Below are 26,613 nucleotides of genomic sequence, written 5' to 3'. Positions count from 1 at the left end.
GCTGACTAAAGAGGAAAAATGCAGAAAGTCTGAAAATTAAAGTCCCAGCCAAGAGAGGATAACGTGAAGGAACAGTTCTTCAGATAAAGGTTCATTATTAGAACCGGACTCGTGAAATACACCAGCTGATTTCCAATCCCATTTATAGCAGGGGTAGTCAAGATACTTCCTGGGTATCGCTTCAGAAATCCAGTGGGAAAAAATGACAGCTATCTATCTCATTTGGACAGTGAGATATGATCTGACAAAACAGGGGTTTTGCACTGTGGGTACCACTGCGGGCACTGAAATCAACACTAACACTCACACTTTTAAGAAGTGTGAAAGTGTCTCCATTTCTCCTACTCGCGTGCCACGTTTCGTTTCTTCTTTCTGCACCCCATCCAAGTCTGAAGGTCAGATGGGCTGATTTCCTAGATCTCACGCAGCACTGGAAATCCCAAAAGAATCCTCAGCTTTCACATTAAAACCAAATTGACACCTGTCCCCACATCACTGTGTGGCACCAGAGCTCGGGGCTATTTTCTCATTGCGGATAGTATATTTAAGGATGTGGTTGAGACAATGCTAAACATTTTCCGTTTGACTTCAGTTTGACTTTCAATTTGAAACAGAGATACCACACTTCTTGTTAAACGCTATCCCAGAAAGAGGGAACGATTTTAAGAAGCCCCACCAACCTGTTTGTGGCTCAGCAGGTGGAAGGACACCCATACCCTGTCTGCAAAAAGGCCTGTGGCCACCAGAGAGGAGCAAGAATCAGAGCATCACTGAGGTTGGAAAAGACCTACAAGACCACCCAGTCCGACTGTCCACCTCTCACCACTAGTTCTCTCTAAACTCTGTCCCTCAACACAATGTCTACATGCTCCCTGAACACCTCCAGGGTCAGTGACTGCACCTCCTCCTTGGGCAGCCCATTCCAGTGCCCGACCACTCTTCCAGAGAAGAAGTATTTCCTGTCATCCAGTCTGAATCTCCCCTGGCACAACTTGAAGCCATTCCCTCTCGTCCTATTACAGTTACACCAGAGGAGAGGCCGACCCCCAGCTCACCACAAGCTCCTTCCAGGTAGTTACAGAGCGGTCAGGTCCCCAGAGGGTTCCCCTTCTTTGCTGATTTTCTGAAAACCCTACAAAACAATCACTTTCCCCTCATGGAACGTTCCCAATATTCTGGGTTTTAGAACGGCTTCATCTTAATTGCTGTTTGTATCTTCGGTGGATCAAAGGGAGGATGTCTGTGATTCTTTGTATTACTCATTGTTATATTAACACAAAGATCACATATTCATTTATTTTGCTTTAAGAGGTAACAGCCTCCTTTCACTGCACGCACATAATTACTGTAAGCATTCAGGGGACTTGCCAAGTGATGCACTGGGGGGAGGAGGAGAATCTTTGAAATTGTTCAAACGTAATTTAGTTCACTAATTGGCAAGGGACCGTTACTAACGAATCGCTTCTGTTTTATGTCAGTAGTGAATCAGGTTGACGATGTGTAACATACATGAAGTCAGTTAATGAGTATTAACTAGAAATGTGCCTGAAGTACAAGAAAGAGGGTTGGTTGGTTTTTTTTACCTTTAGCTGGCCGAGCAGAATCGCCAATAAATAAAAGGATACGTGTAAGTGGCTTAGGTGATTCCAATCTGCAGTGGAAAGACTTTTCTTAGAATCTGATGGTAACCACAAGCTTGTGGGAAAGAAAATTCAGACGCTTACTGTGGCAGTTCATCACAAGTTACTTTACTTCTAACCGAGCCCGAAATGAAAATGACTAGAAGTCGTTACCGTAAAGTAGCTGATTACAAGGCAGGTGCACTGAGACAGCCTGTGGCCATGGCCACCAGCAGGACGGCACGCTCGGCTAAGCGGTGGATGTACTTGTGGTGTCTGCGTGCTCACTCTCGCTGCGTGGTAACGTGAGACAGCCTCCTTCACTTTCATTGTGGGACAGGACACTTTGCATTCTCCGGTGCGCACAAGGCAAGCTGACAGGCTTCCCTCTAGTAGCCATAACCACAGGCTTGTTTGTCTTTCTCCTTTACACACAATACAACGACATAACGAGGCTTTGGGGGCAGGCAGGAGCCAGCAGGCTGAAGAAACACAGAACCACAACCTCCAGGAGCACCAGGGCACAGCTTTCAGGTCAAGGCAGGTCCTGAGCTGTAGCTGTGCTCAAAGAACGCAGGCCTCCCATGGATGTGCAGGCATGAGAGTAAATATCATTACAAAATCTGGGCAGAAGGAAGCTTTCTGGTTTGCTCTGGCATGTGAACAAACTGGCTTATTAGGCCACAGGTGCAAATGTGAGGACGTGGGACTGAAAGTGAGGATAAAATGGAGAACTCTCATGTTCTACAAGTTTTGTGAAACAGGCACCAGGCCACGAAACCTGCCAGACACTGTGCAGGCTCAGGGGCTGCTAGTGGTCTGCCTGCCCAAGGAAGGACAGGGGTGACATTAGGATTGGGATTGCAATGCCTTACTCACTCACCTGGAGGAGGTCAGTTGAACACTTACACTTAGGGGAGCGCAGCTTTGGTGTACCCCCGCCCAGTCAGCTTCCTCCTCCAGGTGCCTGGCCCAAGAAGCCTGCATCTGGCTTCAGCTACCTGACAAGCAATCCTCTCTCCCTTCTGTGGAGCTGACATATGCCACAAAAGGTGCACCTTACACCCCAAACCACTGCTGCCCTTCAAGCCCCATCCTGAAATATCTCAGCTGTGTGTCTGAAATGCCAGGAATGCTGCTACATTACCAGGGACGTTATTCTGTTGCATTCCAGTGCTTTTATTTCTCCATCACGGTAAGATCAGCTTTGTGTTGGGAAGACAGGGCTCTAAATTCCCTTCTTTGGTGTTCTGAATTTCAGTATCTCTTTTCTTATTTACAAAGTAATGCAGAGTTTGTTCTCTGAATAGCTTTTTAAAAATGTTTAAGATTAATTAAGATCATTTTGCTCCACTCCAATAATAACCATTAGGTTTTTGCACCTCTCCAGTAATAACTTGGCAGCGTCAGCCAGGCAATCTAGATGCCAGAAAACACAGCAACTTTGCTCCAAAGGACACAGAAATTCTTTTTTTTTTTTTACTGCTGCTGCTCTCTTTACCTATATTTGCCATCAAGAGGTACCTTTATAGAAGTTAAGTTTGAAACATGATGCATTTCAACACAAGCTGTATTGGGTAACCATGCCTCCTGGTACAGAGTGGACCACTGTTTTAGAACTAAGTTGATATTACAGCCATAGCAACACTACTTGCAGAGTCAGAAAAAAACAACCCATTCAGCATCAGCAGCAGAAAATGTGTATAGATTACTTTATCTCTATATTCAATATAGATAAAAACTCTCCTCTGAAAAAATAATAATAACAATAAAAAATAAAAAAATCTACGCTCCGGAAAGAGCAGATAGAACGAAGCACAATCTAATGAATCATGAGACTTGTTTGCTGGCATCGATATCTCAGAGAGTTCATCCTGAAATAGTGCTGTTGATATTGATAACATATTGGCAAAGGAAAACCCAGCCACAGAGAGGCAAATTTAGCCAGTGGGATGTGCACGTGGTGGGAGGGAGGGGGGGAAACAAGCAGAAAGAAGCACACAGACACTGTTCACGTGGAATCATCAAACCTCAACCTTAGAACACGAAACAAGTGCTGCTGCCCTACAGTCATGGCAGGCGTGGTGCCTGCTGTCTCTCTGCAATCCAAACTTTGTACAGAGACAAATAAGTATGGAGAAATACGTGTGGTATGTGGAGAGTTAAATGTGAGGAGACAATTAAGGTCTTTACCAGTCAGATGACAACACAAACTCACACCTTCTAAAATGCATCGTGTGTCAGAACAAACATCATTTCCTGTCTTCCAGAAGCAGCTTCTCTGGTTCACTGACCTTCCTTTTCTTCTTGGGTCCTATTACCTCTTCCTGGCTAAACGAAAGGTTCAGGCAGCTTATCTGTAAGAACCATCAGAAGCAGTGATCATTCTCACGGTACAAGCTCCTGTTAGACAAGTCAAGAAACACAACTTCCAAATCTACAATGTGTTTTCCTGGATCCTCCTGGGTTTATTCAAAGTGATCTTGTTCCCCAGTAAAAGCCATTAGGCGAGGAATCGAAAACTGGAACACGCACTGGAGTTGAGATGCTAAGGTTTGTGAAAGCAACAGGCTTGGCTTCACAGCCTAAAGATAATAAAAGGAGCAAGGAAATCTTTGGGAAATAGAACAGCTTATGAGGGCAGAAGCCTTCTTTACCAACATGGGATAATCACAGAATCATAGAATCACAGAATCATGGAAAGGCTTTTGTTGGAAGGGACACGAGGATCACCAAGCTCCAACCCTGTCACAGGCAGGGCCACCAAGCTCCACGTCCAGCACTAGCCCAGGCTGCCCAGAGCTCATCCAACCTGGTCCTGAACACCTCCAGGGATGGGGTGCCCGCAGCCTCTCTGGGCAGCTGTGCCAGCACCTCACTGCTCTCTGTGAAGAGCTTCACCCTGACATCCGACCTACACCTTCCCTCCTCGAGCTTAAAACCATTCCCCCTTGTTCTGTCACTATCTACCCTTGTGAAAAGTTGATTCCCCTCCTGTTCATAACCCCCTTGAAGAGAGGCACATGGGTCACATTTGCAATCACTGGAAACAGCCTTTCAGGACAAGACATGCAGTACCCCTGCCTGTACACCATGGAATTTCAGTGTGAACTGATTGGTCTCTGAGTCCAAAGACTATCTGTGAGTTTGTGAAAAATAACTAAGCAAGGCAAACTCTGTTTCAGAGGGCTTCACTTCCCTCTAGAAACACACAAGCCCCCTCAAAAATATCCAGAGGCCTACAGAGCAAAAGGTTAAAAATCACTAAAACATATGTGCTAGAATACAAGTGAGTGAATGGTACATGCAATTCAGACAGACCACAGACAGATGAACGTCCAGAACGACAGCTGAAGTGTTGGCTGTGCCATGTCAATAACAAACTCACTTACTCTTGTTATCACAGGACATATTTGCATCTCTGTAATAATAATAACACGGAGCTGCAGAGAGCAGCATGTGTTGCTGCCCACCCAGAAGGGACGAAGCACAGAGTCTGGCAACGTGACCGATCTTGGTCCCACTGGAACTGAACTGAAGGGACACACCATAACACACTCCTCAGCTTTGCCTCCAAAAGAAAATCCATTTGGACGAAAGAAAGGTGAACGAAGAAGAAAAATAGTGCTACACACGTTGCTGATTCAAAATAAGAGCAGCTTATTCTGGTTTCACTAAAAACCAGGAGGAACCTTGGGCCTGAAGCAGGATAAGCAGAAGGAGTTAATAAAGAGCTATTCCAGAATACATCCTGGAGAGAAGCACAAGGTCTCCAGATTACAAAATGTGGTCATTAAAGAATTCCCCACCCACGTCATCAAGGCTCTCCTTCTATCTGACCTTGGTATGAGGCTTTGGTAATCTCTACGTAGCAATGGTCTCCCTAATGTGTGAAATAACTCTGATTACGGATTACCAGCAAAACCACCTCAGTTTGCCTCTCTATCGTGTTTCAAATTGTTTTTCTTCCCCCTCTTCCCTCCTCTTCACTATGAGCAACACGATATTGGCTAATGCACAAAGTACAACTTCCTTTCCATGCAAACAGAAAAAAACAGAACCTGCCAAAGTGGGAGAGGCAGGTTTTCCTTCAGTCTGACAAAACTTCCAGCGCTGTCCGTGGCATATTTGCTTGAGGAAACAGTGATGAGTGGATCTCTATGTTACAGCTCTTGACCTGATATCCAGCTGCTCAAACTGGCATTTCAGGCAGTTATTTACTTTCCTTTCCCTGGCATCATTTTAACCTGTCTGCTTCATTTTTTGAAGTAAAGGCCCCTGTGGGTGTAAACAGTGCATCCAGACACTCTGCAGTGCTAGCACAGCTGCAAGTCTTGTACCCTGTCCTGCTGGCTGCACAACAAAGTATAGCAATGATCCCCAGTCTCCAGGTCCCTGGTCACCTGAGTGAGGCAGCTCTCCTGTTTTAGCCCAAACCACACAGAGAGCACATCATCTACAGGTGGTGCTTGTATTCCCTCTATTAAGGAATGGACCTTCTGCAGCACACACAGCGACCTGGAGTTTTTACCCCTTTCTCTTATTTCTCCTCCACGTTCTGCATGGATGGGATGCTTTCGAGGCAGGAGAAGCAGCCACAAGGAGCAGCCACAACTCTGTCTGTGTGCACACTTTCCTTCCCCCTTTACCACAGGCAGAATTGCCATTTAACAGGAACCCAGAGATTAGGAGTAAAAACATCTTTGCAAGTCATCAAGTGCTGTAGACACGCACTATTCATCTACTGAATGAACAAGATGTCAAATGTGTGAGGTATTTCACCAAAGCCAACATGTCCTGTCCTGCTCCTGCCCTGCTACAAGTTCACGTATGAGCTCAGAGGCAGGATCAGACCCTGAGCCCAACTTGCAGGTTCCTACCCTAACCAAACACTTGGGCTTCTTCCCCAGCAATGCGCTCTAAATGGGATTAAGTCAGATCCTACGTGTGTTTATTTGACTTTAACCAGAAAGTAAACCTCTTAAATGGCGCGGTAAGAAGCAGGAAATCCCTCCCATTGACTAAACATACAATCAAAGCCTCCAACAGTTGATTAATTCTAACTTTTCCCATACCCTGGGATGGCTGACTTTGAACAACTGATAGGAGAGCTCGGGCTGTACGAGCGTTGGTTTTTGTCTTACACAACCACTGCAGGGCCTCAGCTCGGCTCAGGTGTGGAGCCAGGTGCCACGAGGCACTCACAGGGACAGCACTGATGGGGGCATGAAGACAGGAACAGAGCTGTGACCTCCTGACTCCCAGTCCGAGTCATAGCTCTGGGTCTAGCTCATAGCACAAAGATGCAACGAGCATGAATCTCCTGTGTTTTACAGTACTGTGCTGTGTGTAAAGTGGTCATCTTTTGCCACAGATTTTTTCTGTACAATTACAGCTAACTTGTGAATCATGCAAGTGTTACTAATTTCTGGCATAAAACTAACGGGACAGCTGCGCATTGTCTGGAGAAGATATCAGGCTAAAAATAGATCAGACTTCAGATTAAAGCCTTTCCAAGGCAGACTGGTGGATGGAGCAGAGCAAGCAGACTACGGTTACGCTCCTATTCTTAGATAGACAAAATCACTTTCGTGCTCTGCAATTTTCAATCCCCAGTGTCCCCACATATTCCAGACAAAAATTCCCAACATAAATTGATGCAAATTTACAGCTCTTCTGGCATGTGTTTTGCTTCCGAAGGCATCCTATGTAGAAAAGCTAGAATAGCATAAGAGCATTCAGCTGTGTCCCCTCTTTGTGCCTGGCCTGCCCCATGCTGAGGCTTGGCACTTTGTAAATTTTATGTCCTCACAAGAGTTCTCTTGGTCAGGACACGGGGTGTTTAATGTGGTATGTTGTAACTATCCCAACAAATTCAGAAGCACATGAATGTCAAAGGAAGCCCAGTTCCATCAAGCAAGTCAGAAGAATAAGGACTGAGATATAAGGCTTAGCTGGTGAAACAAAGCAAAACAATCCTCTGCTGGCAGGACAGCAAGTATATCTATCAGGGTACGCAGGTATAGACTCATCAGTGAGGGCCAATGCCTGATGCATCCTTTGACTTTGGCTGCAGATAACATCACCTGGTAGCACAGCGAACACTGCCACTTGCAAAAACCAAGCCAGTGGCTCTTTAAATGCAGCCCCAAAGCCAGAGGCATGCCCAGTGACACACACCGCTCCCCGAGAGAAGGCAATTCACCGACAGGGGGCTGCTCCAAGCACAGCCAAAAGCAAGCTTCACAAGGTACCTGGTGGTGTGCAGCAAAGAGACGAAAGGAAACAGTCACTAACTGAAATGCAGCAAACTGCATTAAACATAAGGAAGAGCTTTTCTTTACCACGAGTGTGATCAAATACCAGTACAGGTTGTCCAGGGGCTTGGTGGAGCTCCCACCCTTGGAGGTATTCAAAATGTGACTGGCCAAGGTGCTGACCCTGCTCTGAGCACGCAGGCCGCTCTATGTGGTCTCCAGGTCTCCTGAGCTCTGCCATTCTGTGAAGGAGGCACAGAGGTTAAAGCTCGGCACAGGGCTCAGTGCTGAGCTCCTATCAGTTTCCAGAAAAGCTAAAGCACTGACATCAGTAGAACTAATCCTGACTTTCATCTGCACAAAGTGGAGGAGAATCACGCTGGTAAGCGCGAAAGCCAAATTACGCAGGTGGGAGAATGAAAGACGCTCACTGTGATGCACCCCTGGAAACTTGCCACGCTTCTGTCCCCAGGAAACCACGCCAAGACATCACTGATTACCACTGGTCCTCTCCCTTTTCCATAGTTCACTGTTAAAATCTCTGCCATCCAACACCATTTCCTTTCTGCAGTCTCACAGGCCTACACTGTGCCACACGTATCCTGCTGCGTCTAAAGGACTATGGACAGATCTTTCCAGACTATGAAAACAAATTGTTCAAAAATACCTGATTAAAAAAAACACAGAAAGCGTACCAGTCCCTCTCCATGTAGCCTCCACCAGAACCCTCAATTGGCCTGTAAGCTTCTGCACTGGGAGACTTCCCCTTGTGAGGTTAACAGGAGGTGAAAAGCAAAGACTCTTGCTCTGCCTATGAGGCTGCCATGCAGCTCAGCCCCCTGTGGGATATCAGACCTATCCAACCTTACTTTATGCAGATTTCTCTAGAGGTCTGTCTGGTTGTTAGCGTGTACATTACCGACATGTGTAAAGGCATCCAGTATACAGGCTCCATGCCTTCCTCTGGATGTCCCTAGGGTAGCTGAAAGGGAATCTGAGGGCACGTGAGTTAAATCTTCCCCCACCTCTAGGGCAGTGAGCATCACCTCTGAATGAGGAGATCGCTAGGAAGCTGTTTCATACACACTGGTCAGGAATAACTCATGCTAGGGCTGAACAGCCCCAGATCCAGCTAAAGGTCGGATGGGAATGCAGAGAAGCCTGATTTCCTGACCTCCCTGTCTCACTCCTCCCAGAATGGCCTGAGCTAACAGGAAGGAGAGAGGCTAGCTCATCTCTGAATCTTTCTCTCTTCAATGTTTGGGTCTGTGTAGCCTCAGCTGGTTTGGAGGAGAAAATGTTCTGGGAACTTCTCATCAGATAGAGTTCACTTGATAGACAGCTAGAGATAAACCTTTCTTTTTTTTCTTCACTGCAAAAGTTCAAGATAATGACATTGCCACAGAAAAATGCTTTCCTATTGCTCGGCAAATGGCAGACTTCACCCTTAAACTGCTTTCTGTCATGGCAATTGTAAAAGTAGCTTGCCTGGGAAAAATCAGACAACAAAGGTCTTGATCTTCAAGTTGTTATTCTGCAACTGGATCCCTTGTGCTGACCTTCACTTCCAGACAGAAGTCGCATACAACTCTGCAGCAAAGGCACAAGGATCTCCAGCAGGATTACCATGGCCCTGGCCACCAAGAGGATGCTGAGTGCTGGCAAACAAAACATGCTGCCTGTGTCAGGCATGAAAGACTGCTCAGGCTGGCTTCCATTGCTGCCACAGTCTCTCAGAGAAAGACGATGTTGCCAGGTACCCAAGACTTCAGCATGGGGAGCAGCAGCTGGCCAGACAAGCCACTGTCTGCAGTCTGAAATGGCACTCTTTTACAACATTTAGGCAAATGAATCTCTCTAACTTTCACACAGCTCCAGTTAAGAGAGCTGTGCCATGCAGCCAGGCGCTGACTCGCAGTGTGGAGCCCCTGAGCTATCAGTGATTCAAAGTGGTATGTTCACACAAGGCCAATCCTCAGCACACTGACTGGTGTCCCACAGCAGTCTGATAGCACAAATGCAGCCAGTCCAGCAGCTCAAGCAGCGTCTGGCCCTGGCTAATTAAGCCAAAAAAACAGGAGGTAGAACCTCCCTGTGCTGATGCAGCCACAGCATTTCCAGCTCTGGCACAGGCTCAGTCTGGGAGGACTTAGGGCTCTGCATGACTGCTGCACTGTGCAAGGAGACTGAACTTTAAGGACCACCCCAGAACTTCAGCCCACAGCTTGCTGATGGGAGATAAAGCCTGCAGAGGCATCCACATGATCAGCTTTTACTCATCTTCTAGAACTATTCATTCCAAACTCATTCTACTGTAATAAGTTTGCTTACATGAAGACAAAGTTGACAAAAACCAATTTGAAGGAGAAGACTATTAAAGGATTCACAAGAAGGTAAAGGACTACGATGAAGTCTTCAAAAAGTTATCTAACGTCCAGTACAGGGCTTCATTTGCATCAGCAGACTCCTATAAAATAAATCAATGGGCAGCAATTCCTATTTTACACAGCTCTTCAGATCACAACTGCTAGAATGCCAGTGGAAACTAGAAAGACACATAAAGATAGCACACTGGGACAAATCCGTGGCTGATGCAATCAGAAAACTCTCCTCAAGTCAGCAGAGGTAGGCTAATTTACATGCTGGTGTCTAACTCGGGATGATTAAGTACAGAGATGCTTTGCTGGGAAAGGGCAATCTCTCATTTGATCCTAAGTATCATCAATCATAAGATTGCAGATAACAAGCAAGTAGAGTACATGTAAATTGTTCTCCAATCTGAAAAGCCCTCTGTCAGTGACTCTCCATGGCCATTATTAAACAGCAGTTATAGCTCTAACAGGACAGAAATAGTTCGTTCCCTTTTGGCAGATCTGCAGCCTTTGCTTCTCCCATGTTGCATAGATAAAAATAAGCCTTTAATGCTTCCATTCCTGGTTTTCCTGAAGAGCTGTAGGTCAGGAAAATAACATCATAGCTCTGGTTTTTGATAGCTGAGGAATAGAAAGAATAAAGCAGTCCACTCAGATACAGAGCAGCAACGGAGCAGTCCAAACTCCCAAAAGCGTCTCACAACTGTACTGGATTTTTTAATACATCACTTTCTGAACACCAAATCCTTGCACTGGCACCAAATTCTGGAATGCTCGGGATTGCTTCTGCTGGTTTTGACAATCTCAGCCTCAGCATGTAACGGTGCAGAGTTAAGCACCAAGAGCCCAGCCCCTGAGCTGAGCTGCAGCACCAGTAGGGTGAGGTCCTCCCCAGCACGCCTCGCCCGCACCAACCAGCCATGCCCGCTCATGGTAGCACTGGTATGTGAGCAATTTTTATGAGAGCTAGTTCAAGGTGCTCTTTGGGTGGAAACCTAACACTTGTGCACTAGCAGTGCGAGCCTCGTGGCTTATGTCTGCCAAAAAGAGGGAGAGCTGCACAGCCCCAGCCAGGTGGTTCCCGAGCCCTGCACACCCCGAGCTGACCGACCCCCGAAACGCAGGGGAAAGCAGCTCTCCTGGGAGAGCACACAGCTCCTCAAACCAGAGAGCCCCCCCGAGCACACCTGAGAGCTGGAAAACGCTGTTCACTGTACTGCAACCTGAATAGCAACAAGATGTTTACATTCACACCCCACCAGGACTCCTTCTGCTATCTTACCTGTGTTTGACCTCGTTAGATAATACCTAACTCTGATTTCCCTAGCTTGTCCTCATTTTTTAAGACAAACTTCACTCGATAGTTCGGCTTCCTGATACAAGTGGAATACACAATGCACATTTGTTTCACCCTCTATCCTCAGAAAAGCAGGGAAAGTCCCTCTCACATGGAAAACAGTGTCAAGTTTTTATTAGAGCTGGCTTTACCACGATGATCTGAACCTTCTAAATAGCGATTTGATTTTATTTCTCCCTAAACTGACTGAAATATTAGCCATATTCTATAAGCCACAATATGGATAATAATATCAAATAATAACTCAAAAGCTGTCTGCCCAGCAGAAATTAACAGGCTGAGAGCTTGTGACCTTTTTTGTGGGTTTTTTTTTTGAGTCTTTGGAAGCATAAACTGGATAAAATGACTCCTCCACTTTTCAGTAACCAGTACTGTTTCCACCACCTTCAGAAACTCTCACTTTTGCTACTGTGTTCTAAGGGAATTCACATGCTACAGGAGAGAGGTGTCTGCTGCTTTGACTATAATTGTGACAGACCTGAAAGAATGCAAGAGCATGAATCAGAGGGACAACCATGAGTTGCAAACAAAAAAGGCTCCTGTTTTCTCAGAGACGACAGAATAAACAATGATCAGAAGGAAACTGGAGGATGTGACAAAAAAAAATGTGGTTAAAGTTTGAAAAATACCAGCCTAGGCACAGAAGTTCATTTCTAAGATCCAGAGTCAATGCAAATACTTCAGAGATGCCTTTTGAATGACACGTTAAGTAGTCGTCTCCAGTTGCTGTCTGGGTTAGACTTTTCAACAGAAGCAGGGAAAATTTTACTAGCAATTTCCTACTCTCGTTAACTGATCCTGTGAAGATTCAGTTTCTGAATATTCAAGCTCACAGCATCTTCATCTAATTTGAATGGGAGGAGGACCAACTGGCAAGTCTAGTGGTGTTCAGAAACCTGTCCAGTCACTGAAAAGAGCTCTGCACAGGATTATGAATTTGAGCTCTGATTCCAGTTCAGGGTTTGACCCAAACAGCCTCAGGATGGAATTAACTTCACGAAACTTTATGTATCATGTCTGGTCCACCCTACTTCTTAGCTTTGGCCCCATAAGCCCTGAAAAAGAGATCAGCACCTCCAGGGCTAAGTCATCCTACCACAGAGAGGTAGGCAAAAAAGGATAGGATTCAAAAGTACCTGTGACTCACACGTGAAGATAGACTGGCAGCACGAAAGGAGAGGTGAAGACTAGCTTAGGACAAACACAGCCTTCTAATCTGACACAGGGTGGTGATGTCAGAATCCTAATCCAAAAACACACACAGGTAAAGAAACCTGGCTGCGACATTCAGCCTGCATGTGTAATTCACAAGTGTCAACTCCTGGAACAGAACAAAAACCTCTCGCAGTGGATGTATGAAATAAGGTGACCACAGAAAGCTTGCTCATAAATGCTTCCAGTTTGTGCTTATAACCCCGTGCTTTAGCATTTTGTAGCTACTGCAGACTTCATACTGCACAACAAATTCACAAGTTATTAGAAACCTGTGCCAGCCTAGGTGACATAATAGTCCACAGCAATCAATTCACACTGCCTGTCATGCTGTAGAGTCACTAAAACTTGCTCACCTGCTGCGATGCCCGTGAGGAAGGCCTCCTGCCCATCTCTTTCATTTCCATCTCTTCCTTTTCACCTACAGTCCAAACATATCAAAATTAGCCCTCAAATTTAAAGCCCTACATTTAACTGAAAAATACACATACACAAAAGCACAACTGAATCATTTTAGTGCAGTTCCATGCCCGATGTGAAACGGTGTAACCCTTATTCTCAGGCAATGCCAGCACAGGCAGTTTAGCAGTGGAAACTGAGATTTCAGACTAGTGTCATCTGAATATATAATGTTAACTTGCAACAGCTCCTGTCCATGAAGTTAACACTTCATTTTTTAACCTGGCTTCCTAAGAAAACAACGCTTATGTTAGTACATAGTCTGCAAGAGTGGTTGTGTTGGACAAGAGCATGTCCTCCGATTAATAACTCTTGTTCTTACTAGACAAATTTCATAAAATTTAATGGTAGGGTCCTAAAGGGCCCCAGAGCATCATGAAAACAATTAGATGAAGCAGAAGGATCTTGTTAATACCCCTGAGTGGAAAAAGGTGGCAGTGTGAGTTCACATCTTATTACTTATCAGAGAATCTGCAGGAGAAAGACTTGAAAAGGTACCTTCAGAGGCAGCCCAGCTTCTTTATTCCACTGCCTGAGGATCTCAGGAATGCTATTTACCATTTTGTCACTAGATGGTATTGTTCCACAGGCTATATCTGAGAGCCTCAAAGGTCAAACAGAGCATGGTACACCAGAAGCCAGGCTAAATGAAGTGACAGCGAAGGCTTTTTTGTGTATGCTCATGCATGCTTTCACATAAGAAAGTTATTAGCAAAATCTAACTGTAACAGCTAAAGGAAAAGAGCCTTGGAGAAATGTAGATAATATAACGCAGTATTGATGAACTGTGCATTTCCTCCATATCTGAAAAAACTGCCAAGATAAGGAGGTGGAAAGATATTGATAAAAATGGAACGTTTCAGTTAACACACCAAGCACACGAGAGGCCTTTTATTATAGGTCACTCTGATCTGATACAAAATTGAATTAGTCTGACAAACTGCTCATCCATTTCAAAACAGTTGAGAAAATCTGTATATTATGCTAAGAGATTAGTTGTGAGCACAGGCTCCTTCAGTGTTGAAACTGAGCCTCTACCTGCATCTTGAAGGCAAAAAGAAGATGCTTCAGTTCTCAGGCCTGAATGGGTGTAATTTTTGTCCTTTCCATGCTCCTCTGCTCTGTCAGAGAGAAGGTTGTTCTGCAATGTAAATAATCCTTTGAATTAATAGCACGACTCAAAAATAATTCCTAGGAAGTAAATCTATAAGCTCAGCACTAACAGAGATGAGATTTTCCATACTCCTACTCCCAAACCTACAGAAGAGAGATTTACTGAGAAAAGCAGAAAATTCCGGCCCAAACAGCATCCTGTCCTCAGGCAGCAGTTATGCTAGGGCTTGTTCACTGGCACTTAGCTCCTAAAATCAAATTGCCAAGTCTGAGCTGCTGGTGCAGGCTGCCCCTTCTGTTATTTTGGAGAGTGGCACCACCAGTGAACTATTCATTCAAGCTTAACTTGCTGTCTAATGATTGCCTGCTAAAGATGCCTCCTACACTCAGCACTGAGCTGGTCCAGAGAAATCAGGCACAGCACACAACTTCGGGATGGCTAGGGGCAGTGGAAGGAGTCCCACCTGACTACACAGATGAACACAACTTAGACCTGGGAAAGAAACACCAAATGGAAATGCAAAAGTCTGCAGTTTTCTCCAGTTCTGCATTGTGGCTCTCTGTATAATCACTGCCCTCTTCTGGGAGAACATATTAGACTCAGTAAGCCAGTGGATGTACTCAAATGAAATTCACATTATGCTGAAGGACTTGCAGTCTTAGTGTTCAATCCACTGCAGCAATGCCCTACACAAGCTTATTAAACTAGGATTCTGAGCAAATGCTTTTTGTGTACCTAGCAAAATGCTCTTAAACTCCGTTTCTCCAGCAAAAACTGAAGAGTTATTTCTATACCTTAGTGCTACCCTCTTCTGCCTCTTCATCGTCTAACCCTTGATGAGAGATCACAGTAGGGCCATTCTTCTGGGTCATGTTGCTTTCAACTCTCTCCATTCTTTTGTTTTCAGTTGTTACTTTCACTTTCAAGGTGTGAAATCCAGTGGAGACTGACCCTACTTTCAAGTTGATGGGATCACCATCAAACAACAGGTCACCACGGCTGTCAGCTTTCTTAAAGCCAGGTGGTTGGTAATCATCAGGTGTTACTGCAGAGGGAGAAAGAACCCAGCACTGTCAGAGAAACCAAGTTCCAGCTCTCTTTCATCTGCTCTGTAAAACACAAGTATTTATCAATGTCCAGAAACAATGCCAGCTACCAAAAAGATGTTGGGTGGTTGTTAGTTTTTTTTGGAGGGAAGAAGAGTGATTTCAGAGGAAAAAAAACAAACGGAGCAAATGTTACCAGGTGGCTGAAAGAAACAGTAACTTTAGAATGCTGAGATACCATCAATGAACACAACTTTCTGCATTAAAACCAACACACGTGAAGTGCATGCTCCTTAAGAATCAAAGCAACAAATGAACAGTGAAGGTTGTCCTTTTCATACTGCAAGGCTGCACTTCTTACACGGATTTTCAATCCCTTTGCAAAGAGGGCATCTGCCATCCCTGTGTGTCTAAAGGAGTGACTATATTTTACCCCGTTCTTCACTGTATCAGCTCATAGATTCCACCATTTCACCTTTCTAAGCTTTATTAATTTAATGGGGCTCATGATTATCACAGAAACTGGCAGAAAGGGAAGCTTCCCTTGCAGCATGACAGCTTTCCACCTACCATCATTGTAATAGAGGAGCATCATGGTCAGGGTAACGTCGTTGGGAAGTGGGCCGAGGTTTTGCATTAACAGGTACAGCTTACGGATCAGCAGGCTGCTGGCTTGTTTCATGTCCTCGCTGCACACTCCCTTCACAAAGTTTGTTTTGTTGCTACAATGGAAAGCAGAATAACAGAGTTGTTTTCCTCAGTCATGAATATTCAAGATCCAATTACAAACACAGTGCACCGACTGACTCCTCCGCACCAGCAACAAAGCTACAATGCCTTTACGTAATTTCCAGATAAACAGGGAAGTGAAACAGATTCCAGGGATGGAGTGGCATCAGGAAAACAACAGCTCTAAAAGAAGTGGTGTGGTATTTACATTTGAAAAGACTTTGTAGCTGGGGCAATGGACCCCCATTATACAAATGTCATGACTCAGTTGTTCGAACATGATTAAAATGGATCAAAGGACCATAAAACAAGTGCCTTTCACCTAAGTAATTCCAGGAATGAGAGGAATGAGGTGAGAATCCCATATAAAGCTGATTCATCACCGTGGCTATTTTCAAGTCCACTTTGCAGATTGAAGAGAAGTGAATTCCATGTTCTCACTTCAATTTCATGTAAGAAAAACTAGCTCAGAAGCACATTTTTCCAAAGTGACTAAGGGGCATTCCTCTCACCTCCTTCACCCATCCAAATGTCAGCTGGCTAGTCTAAGCAAGCAGTCTAGACTGAGATAACTGTCTAACAGAAGTGGGATGAATTGCCCTCTGGAGGAGTTTGTTTCTCTTGACTACAGAGGTTGATGAGATGAGCAGCTTAGATCAGACTGCCAACTTCAACCAGTTGAAGATAAACTGGATGAATCACTAAGGGACTGAGGAGCCTACACTTCCTTAACATTCACTGAAGAGGGGCCTTAAAAAAAAGGAGCTTCTCCTCTATAAAAGTGTCTCTTTGGAAGACCGCTGGCAGGTGGATGATGCTGTGAACAGGTTGGATGGTATCTAACCAAATGACCCCAAATTGCTTCAAAAACAGTAAGTAACTTAAGACAGAGGGGAGAATGCCAGGGCTGAACACGACTCATTAAATCACTGGAAGGCACAGCTTCATTAAGACTGATTTCCCCTTCCAGTTGGAGCGTTTCAATACGAAAACTGAATGGCTGTTGAACAGTTTGTATTCCCAAGGTTTGGTAAGCTCCAAACTGCCAACAACAAAACTCTTGTGCTGAGCATGCCGTGTTATTAAATGGAATCTTGTATGTTTTGGAATGTGGATCGGAAGTGAGGGGGGAAATGCTCATAACACCAAGGTGGAATAAAGAAAAGCCAGGCCTTTTCTTCCACATCATCTGGAGAAATCATAGAGAGAAGAGTATATACAGAAAGACGCAAGAGTTCCGAAGGACCTAACAGGACAAGTTCTGGTTAAGCATGACAATAAAACTGTGGATTTGATGCAGAAACACGCCAAAGCTAGGAACCAAGGAACTGAACCTCTCTGAAGGACTGGGATCCATGGCGAGGAACTCCTCCAAAAATCAATCTAAAATAAGGCAGAGGTCATCTAGGAAAATATTTTCCTTTGCCACTCATACACAAGGACACAAACACATTCCTCGGGAAATGATTAGCTCTGGGTCTGGATGTGGCAATAAACCTTGCAGGTGCATAAAAGTAGTTTTATCAACCAAAGGAGCTGACAGCAAAGATGACACAATACTTTGATCAATGCCAGAGCGTCAGGTTACCAATGACTGCAGGTACATACATGACCCAGTGATAGCAATGTCAGTCACTGGGGAAACAGAACAGAGCCACAGCTCAGTGAATCTGATGCCACAGTCTTTGAACCCTCAGCACAGTAGTGAGATTTTGAAGGAGCTGATATAAACAGAACAGCAAGATTACTCAGCCTCCTCTTGACCAGTACTATGGACATAATGGATGTTTGGTTCTGCTGGGGGACTGTGGTTATTTCTAGGAACGAATGACTGATAGATGAAAAAAATAAAATCAAATCAAAGTATTGAGAACCATGTATTCTCCTTTATATCTCAAAAGCTCTCCTCTTTCCTGCACTGTAGTAAGGACAATTGACAGCAGCTTTGAAGCGGTATCAGAGGATTCAGTCCACAGGGACTGAATCCAGATTCAGATACAGTTCAGATTTGCCTAATAGAAAATCCTTCTGTCATGTCACGAATTATTTGGATACATTTAGAGAAAGACTGGTAAACAGCAAACTCCATGAATTTTTTGGAGGAGCTTCCTGAGGAGCATAAGAGACAGTAGAGCTCTCTTGCTGCACAGGCCCCAAAACCCATCTTTCACCATTGGCAACTACTGAAGCCAATAAAAAACTCACAAATTATTTTTTCTTGTTTTGGTTGAAGTCAGCAGCCTTTGACAGTATTAAGTTTAAACTAAACAGGATTTTGCCCTGCTAAACACAGCTGTCAAATATCTAACAGCGCCAAGAAGATGCAAGATGCTGCTGCTTCCTGCCGTACGTTCTGCAGCATCAACACAGATCAGAGAAAGCCATCCCAGGCCACCCTCGCTAGGCTACTCAACCAGAACACATGCATGCAAATGCCCATGGATAAAGATACCACGAGTGGGATCTTCATAAAAAGGATCAAACCCAGAACAGCTTCATTTGAAAGCACAAGGCTCTCCCACGAGGCTGGAAGAACACGCAAGCTCAACAAATGTGTTGGTTTCTGCACTGCTATACTGACTAGGTGTGATCTCTTAAGTTGCTTTTCATTCAGTTCTGGTGCACTTTAAGTGCCTCACTGTGCTACATAACAGCATTTCTATTCATCAGCTTGGATGTTTGTATCCTGTAGAGTGAGTATCCTCAACTCTGATTACGTTTACAGCTGCTGAGCAACTCAGACGTGCTATCATCGTGAGGCACAGCTTCTTCCTTCGGCTTCAGGAACACCTGGCTTTCACAGCATGATTCTGAGAAACAAACCCAAACCATTACCTGATGATGTCCATCTCGGGCACCTCCTTTTTGTACTTGAATTTGAATTGATACAGTTCAGTCACTACCTAGAGATTTAACAAGAGCATGAAAAGAAAAAAAGAAAAAAGACACGTACTGAACTGAGAGGAGTCTTTTCTTGACTTTATAAGAAGATAGTATCAATTTAATGAGATATTTACAGCTTAAGCTTCATTACTGTTTGCATGAGTGTTGGTAAGTTTCCTTAACAACCACAACATACCTAGCACTGAAATAATCACAAAAAGTTGCAAACTTCCTGCCCCCTCCTTCCACTTCCTCTGCAAGCCAGACTCCCCAGCCCAGTCCTCTAATGAGACACCAGGGCCAGCCAACCTCACAACATACATACATCCTCCCCTACTAAAGGGAAACATGTCAGACTCCATGAGTGATGCAGCACCACAGGGAAGCCTGACCCACAGTTCTGCACAGAGGCAAGAGCCTGCAGGATGGTTCCCACTAGGAATTCAAATTGCACTGCACAGGGAAAAGATTCTGAATTTCACTGGCCTCAGAGTTCACTGAGAGATTAAAAAATATATATTTAGATTATATCCAATTTAAATGAAAAAGACTTACTATGACTTTAGAGAAGCCAACCACTAGGAAGAACAAACTTCAGCACAAGAGAAAGGACATACTGGAGTCCAATCCCAAGTCTGTCGTTCACTTTTCCCAGAGGCAGAGAAGTTGACTGGGAGGAATCAGGCTGAGCTCTTAACTCCCAGTCTTCCTCAGAAATCCCAGTTTTTCCTCCCTCCCTCCCCCCCAGAGGCTGAGGTGCAGTGCAGCAGAACTGCAATGACTCAGGCAGATTCTGCAGTCATTCCTTGTGTATGCTCTGTGGAGAATGAATGGCAGCAGCACATCACGTATATATTGTACTGCCAAGTCTGTTGCCACAGGCTAGGTGTAGACAAAACAGCAGAGGTGGTGATACAACAGAGAACACAAAGGATAGGCACACACACACTATGCAACACATACACCCCAGCTCTGAAGTGATTTGTAACTCCTGTCCTAAAGCTCTTCGCATGGAAAAAACAGATCCCTTTTCACCACTCCTTTCAAAAAGATAATAAAAGAATGATTTTGAACTTCCCAGTTCTTCCCGCAGGGAAGAAAAACAAAATTGAGAACATGCCCATTAGTTGCCTGTTAACATCCCTGCCTGAGGCCCTGGATGGGCCCGCAGCCTAGTGCCCGGTAGGAGTGTTTGATCACAATCCAGCTCACTGAGCTGTCATTCTTGAGTGAAGGCAGAAGAAGAGAAACCAGGTCACCAAGCAGCAGTGTCAGGGTAGAATTTAAGCCCACAAGTCCGTTCTGTATAAAAGTCTACTCACCCGTGCCTTCAGTTGCCTCAAAGATTAATTAAGACTCTTTCTTACCTCCGGTTCCTCGGGATTGGTGTACATCTGTTGTAAGAAAGCACAGTGAGCACATTCTCCCCTTGGGTAACATGAACCAGTGAAAAACGACTATAAACAACGTTATTTCCAAGTTACAGCAGAGATTGTACTATCTGTAACACAGGATTGGAGAAAGGAATGGCTGAGACGTGGCCTTCCTCTATCAGCAGTCCATACTTACCACTTCAAAGACAGGTAGAAGGCTCACCTGTGTAATTCTGGAGGAATGAGGTTAATTCCCATTCCAATCCTCACAGGTAACTATTGATGCCTGAGATTTAAACGCTCAGATTATGCACAGAATAGGTGTGTAGAATGGCCACTGCTGCTTTACAAAGAACCAGGGCAAAAGATCCCCAAGGCAGCTACTAGCGTGTGGTTTTTTCAGCATCGATTAATAATGTGAACACTTACGCAGTGAGAAAACACAATAGCTTCCTTCTTCCAAGGATGGAGGCCAGAGTTTGCAGGAAGCAATGATAGGGAGCCCAGGAAAGCATTCCTTGGACTTTAAGGATTCAAGTAAGGCCTGAGAGTCAGGGGTCTGACACACTGAGAAGATGTTCCCACACAGCCTAGGAAGTTCATGTTTATTACCAAATTTAAGAAAGGTCATCACTCTCTTGAAAACCACATATATTTTGACTTCCCCTTATAAAAGGCATTTATGGTTTGACACACTGTTGACTCCAGATCTTTGTCAAGCATGGTGGGAGAAGAAAAACGTCTTGTATTCATTTACTTACTGCTAGGACAGCAACACGTAACTGAAGAGAGAAAAAAAGAGAGAACAGAACACAAAGTCAATATCTACCCTTAATGGGCAAGGAAAAAATAAGATATCAAAATCTAACTGCCTACACAGAGCGAAGGAATTAGGTACATTCAACAAACTGTGAGTCACAAATCTTTATTTACGGAGATTCTTCATAGCACAGCATCAGCAACACCTAGTGGCTGCTCTGCTTGGCTTTACTTGCAGTTTCCCAAGACAGCAATGGCATGCTCAGACTTCCTTCCCTCCTGGGACTTATTCTAAACAAATCTTCAAAGCCTATGTCAACTTAAAACACTTTTACAATAGCACCCATCCCTACCAAAGAATAATATTTGCTCACTGATATGAAACATGCCAAAGGTGTTTAATTTATGCCAGAGCAAGAAACTGTACATGGGTGAGAGCATCCATTAAATATCCGTCTTTCTTTTAATCTCTGTCAAATAATAATAAAATTACATCTCTTATAAGTGGCAGAGGGCTACATACCTCCTAGAACTGTCAGCAAGCAATGAAGTGAGTTCACATTTTGCATTATCACATGCACAGTGCCAGTTGTACTGATTTTTAAGAGCACATGCAATCAGCAGTGCTGAAATTAACACTGCTTCATCTGAACCAGGACAGAGTTAGTTTGATGAGCAGTGCAGACAGAGATGATAACTGGTTCTTTTTTCTGTACAGAGCATTTGTGTGTGTGTGTATGAGAATCAGCAAGGAATATAATTACTTACTGGCTGGTTTTGTTCTGAAACCAGATAAACATATTACTTAATGAATTACTTTACACAAAAAGGAATAAAATCCGAACCCAAGAGCAAGCTAAGAGGGTTAGAGAAGATAAGAAAAAGGGCAATGGTTTGAAGAAAACAGATGAAAGAAAGCAGAAGCATGAAAGAATCTTTCTCAAGAAAACAGGTACAAAGAGCAAGACCTGCAAGTTCTGACTGGCACTGTCTCAATTCAGACACTGGAGAGTGCAAATGTAGAACAGAACTAAGGGGAACCCCTTTCTGGATGCAAGTGCACTTACCACGTGCAGGCAAGTCTAGAAAGCAGCAGTCAAGGTTCGGTTGGACTCAAGGAATAAAATCCCAGCTCTGAGATTTATATTCTCTGGACAGCCCTCTCCTTATTCCACAGCTGTAAACGTGTGTTGTGTGCACCCAAGATCACCACAACAATACGAAGGAGAAATGCAAATACAGTTTCGTCCACATTTTTTGAAAAGTATTAAAGTCCATTAAAAAACATGAAAGAACTTACATACTGCTTCTCCAAAGCATCAAAACAACCTTGAATCCTGCCAAGGAAAAATGTTTTAGTGCTAACTGGCGATGTTTATCTCATGGTCTGTAAACACACACTGGTCAGATATAGTTTAAAGTCCATCTTATTCTGGAATAAGACAACAGAGCTAGTAACATTTTGGTGTTGCTAACCCTTTTTAGGTCAGCCATCAGAAAGATCCCTCATTTGTGCACTGTTTATACATCCAGAGCCCACTGACAGTGACAAGGACCTGAGGCCCAACGGCTGCTCTAAGCAGCTCTGCTCAGAGTTCTGTTTTGGCCCCCAGCTTGTTCTTCAGTGGCCCTTTTCCCAATGACTGTGTACAGAACTTGGCTGAAACTACTATCTGAATACAGCTTGACATGCCTGGACTCATATGTTTTCACTATCTGATGTACAGCTTACTGTTAAGTACGTTCTCAAAGCAGTAGATATTACTTGAGGCAGCAACAATCAGATATTTACTTATTAAGCCTTTGCAACTGCGTATCTCCTTATCACAACAGACTCAGCTTGCTGGGAACATGCTGATGTTAAAATGCATCCTAAATAGTATACAGCTGTAAAGTACCTAGACACAGTATTCAGGGAGGTAAAACATTGTACTTATTTAAAAAAACAAGCTACAAGAATCACTACAAAAGTGAAACTGGAAAATATGAGACAACAGCAGAACCGATCTCATGATTTTCTTTACTCTCACTCCCTACCTACGCTGCCTGTGTGTGCTCTGGAGCCTGACCATGACTTCACCAAAGTCAACACTTCACCAGGCCTTGAGTTCACATGATCTCTGTCAGCTAATTCTGCCTTGCTTGTGCACAGGACCAAGCACACACACTGCAGCAGAGGGAGATGCACTGTCATATCTAAGAGCACAATATTTTCAAAGTCAGGAAGAAGAAGAAGGTGAGGGGTAGATGTCTTGCTATTCAGCACAATCTTGTCTTAGTTTCACTGTTACTCACTTACCACTTGACTATCTGAAATGATCCCAGACAGCTTTTATCTTCTCGTAGAATTTTTAGACAGAGGTCTGCAAAACCAGATTTAGCACATAGTTACCATCCTTATCACAGCTATTGGGCAAACACTGAAACTACCCCAGCCATCCTCCCTTTTTTGGATAAAATACTTTATCTGAAGGTTCTTCCTGAGCGGAAATGTTGGTTTTCCACTGAGTCCCAGGTGGGCTGACACAAGCTTATTGCTGCATTTTCAAATGTCAAAGGCTTTCCTCAGATGATCTGGGTTCACACAGAAGAATTGCTAGAGTTACAGCTCAATTGTGAAAAACCAACAGCCTCTCTTCTCCATGCCCACCTAGTCTGGCATTTCCAAACAACACCTCGATTTCTGCATTCAGACTTCACCAACATCTGTGTGAGATAAATGTCTGCAGGATAATAGATTAAACTACTCCTGATAATTTTTTTTTTCAAAAAAGTGCCTTCTGCCTCTGTTTTTAGGCATTTAGAAATGGCAAGAAGAAACACATCCTGCAAATGAAGAAGTGAATTAATAACACCTTAGGAGTCAACCAAAGAGCCCTCAAAACCACAAGCAGGTCTGATGTTAACGTTTTTGATCAAGAATACATTTGAAAGACCTGATTGATAAGAACCAGTGGGTATTCAGGGTTTCCTGTGCCCTCAGTGAAGTCCATGTAGTACATGTGATCACATTTCAGGATGATGACCAGCTTAAGTAAAAACATGGAGACAGACTGCAATAAACGGAGACATTTCACACCCCACTAACACATCTCAAATGAATAAAAAGATGCTGATGAAGCAAAGCATCACTCTTAGTCTGGAGAAGGCTCAGGGAGCTCAGGAAGACCTTACTTCCCTCTACAACTTCCTCTCTTGTTAATTCTTACCAATCACTTGGTTATGTGAGCTAGACGATTTTCACAAAAAGAAAAAAGCTATTCTCCTATCTATCTATCAAAGCAAGTTGTAAATTTGAACGCCAAGGGCTCAAAAATCCAAAGCAAAATAACATACAACAATCTGAGCTAATTCTTTAATACTCGGTGATTTCTAAGTCAAGCTCATGACCTGAGGCCTGACTCACAGGGCTGGTAATAGCAAGAAGCAATTATAAACCAAAAGAAACATGAACAGGAAAGCCATGAGTTGCCAACAGCTCTAGGTCATCTTCTGTGCTCTCTGATGCAGAAACATTACCTGCATCAAGACTTGAGAAGACCTGTTAGCTACCTTTCTAACAAACTGAATTCACACAAATATGAGCAGCTGGAAGGTAACCTGTAGAGTGGATAATTGCTAAAATACAGTGAGTATGAATAACAATTCTGAACACATTGCAAGGGTTACCATCTAAATAGCGAGTTCCATACGAACTCTCAGGGAACAGCCCTCTCAGGTATGTTATGCAGGACACTGAGATGGCCAGGAGTCTTTTCACCAGCACCACAGACTGCTGCTTAGTAGCAATTCTGTTGGGGAACAACAGAGATTCCTGAAAAAGAAGGGCAAGGATAACATTTAGAAACAACTCTCAGCAATTAGAAAGAAAGGGTAACTTTAAAAAATAATGTTAACACTTTCCTGGTCTTCATATTGCATAGAGAAGACTCATGTCTAACGTAAATATTTCAAGGAGTGTTACTGACGTGAGGCTGCATGGGTCACACCTCCCTCTCTAAGGCGGCTGAACATTCCCACCCCTTCCACCTCACCTACGCAGGCACTCAACAGTCAAGCACCCCTTAAAAACAAAAGTGTGTATCTTTTTCTGCCAGCTCTCCTCTACAGTTATTTGTGGAGTCAAACAAGTGAGTGTACTGGTGAGGTGTTCACTTCCGTACCAAAGTTCACTGCCTGCCACAGCCTTTTGTGAGCTCTGACAGCAGACCAAGCCTGTCAGCACTGTAGGCAGACCTAGTTTTCAGAATGATTTTAACACAGAGATGTAAACAGTACATCTACGATTGGAGCTAATGTAAATACTAAACACTGCATGATTTAAACAGGAAAAATCCCAGTGGAAAGAATACTAAATTTAGGTCGTCCATTAGGTCATTGCTTTACTGTTAATAAAGTTCTGTGCACACCTAATGAGCCTTTACTTATTTAGCCAAATATGTCAAAACTCCATGCTTCCTGGACTCATTAAATTGGAAATATCTGCTTTTAAATTCAACTACAAACAACACAATGTCTTCTCAGCTCACAAAGTACAGACATGCCAGGCTCAAAAATGAGAGGCATTTCAAGATTTTTACCTTAGAGGACTTATTCTTCTGCTTACTCATTAAAAGCTGACAAGTAGCCATCACGTATTTCAATGATCTGTCTTCTACTTGCAGTCAAAACCTGAAGAAAAAACACCAGACATGAGACACCTGGAAAATACACAGTCATTGCACTTGTCATCTTCCTTAAAGAACCAGATTCTTTGGACTTATTAAGATTTCAGAGCTAAATGCCAGCTAAAGCAAAGCAAGGCAAACCATGGATACTCTACAGCACTGACTAGAAGTCTGTGGAAGGAGAGAACCCTCACCATTCACTGGTAAACCATCAAGGCTATTTGAAATTCAGGGCCACAACTACCTGGTGTCAGCCATTGCTCTTTTAAATTGGATTTGTCATATTCCAAGCCTCAGTGTTAATTCCTACAACCATTAAAAAGTGTGAAGGGGGAATCTGAAAGAACTGGAGGTTTGCCAATGGCAGCCAATATTTTAGCAAGAGTAAGCAGGAATCACACCAACATCAATCTTGGACAGAGCAAATGAATGATTCTTCCTGGACACCTTGAAAGAAAAAAAGAAGGAAAAAAGAAAAGAGAAGCCTGTCTTGTATAAATGTAAGCAGGTCTTGCTAAACAAACCTGGATTGAAGAGGAAAGGGGTTTTTTTTTTGGGGGGGGACAGGCACAGAGACCTGATTGATAAAAGTAATAACACGGACACGACATATTTCACACTACAGAGAGACTCTTGATTCAGCAAAAAGCAGCATCTCAATTAAAAACTTCCACAAGGCGTAATGAACCTCAGCACCACACCTCCAGCGCTGCAGGGCCCGCAGCCCGCGCTTCCCGAGAAGAAACATTCCCTTAAACCCAACCTC

General features: G+C 43.9%; 1 protein-coding gene across 1 annotated transcript; it reads right to left on the bottom strand.

The window, feature by feature from the left end:
- Positions 1 to 1,870: 1,870 nt before the first annotated feature.
- Positions 1,871 to 25,818, bottom strand: HORMAD2 (HORMA domain containing 2). Its single transcript, XM_065738801.1, has 12 exons — positions 25,761 to 25,818; positions 24,850 to 24,994; positions 23,480 to 23,543; positions 22,481 to 22,517; positions 21,183 to 21,203; positions 20,416 to 20,442; positions 19,001 to 19,068; positions 16,007 to 16,158; positions 15,185 to 15,435; positions 14,315 to 14,417; positions 13,174 to 13,238; positions 1,871 to 3,976 (listed from the first exon to the last, which is right to left on the bottom strand). Exons 1-12 carry the CDS (start codon positions 25,809 to 25,811, stop codon positions 3,872 to 3,874), a joined length of 1,089 nt encoding a protein of 362 aa, XP_065594873.1. The 5' UTR covers positions 25,812 to 25,818; the 3' UTR covers positions 1,871 to 3,871.
- Positions 25,819 to 26,613: the final 795 nt, after the last annotated feature.

Source organism: Cyrtonyx montezumae, unplaced genomic scaffold (genome assembly GCF_038088225.1).
Source record: "Cyrtonyx montezumae isolate F1298 unplaced genomic scaffold, pur_monq_1.0 scaffold_23, whole genome shotgun sequence".
Taxonomy (NCBI): Eukaryota; Metazoa; Chordata; class Aves; order Galliformes; family Odontophoridae; genus Cyrtonyx; species Cyrtonyx montezumae.
This window is presented reverse-complemented; position numbering and strand designations above follow the sequence as displayed.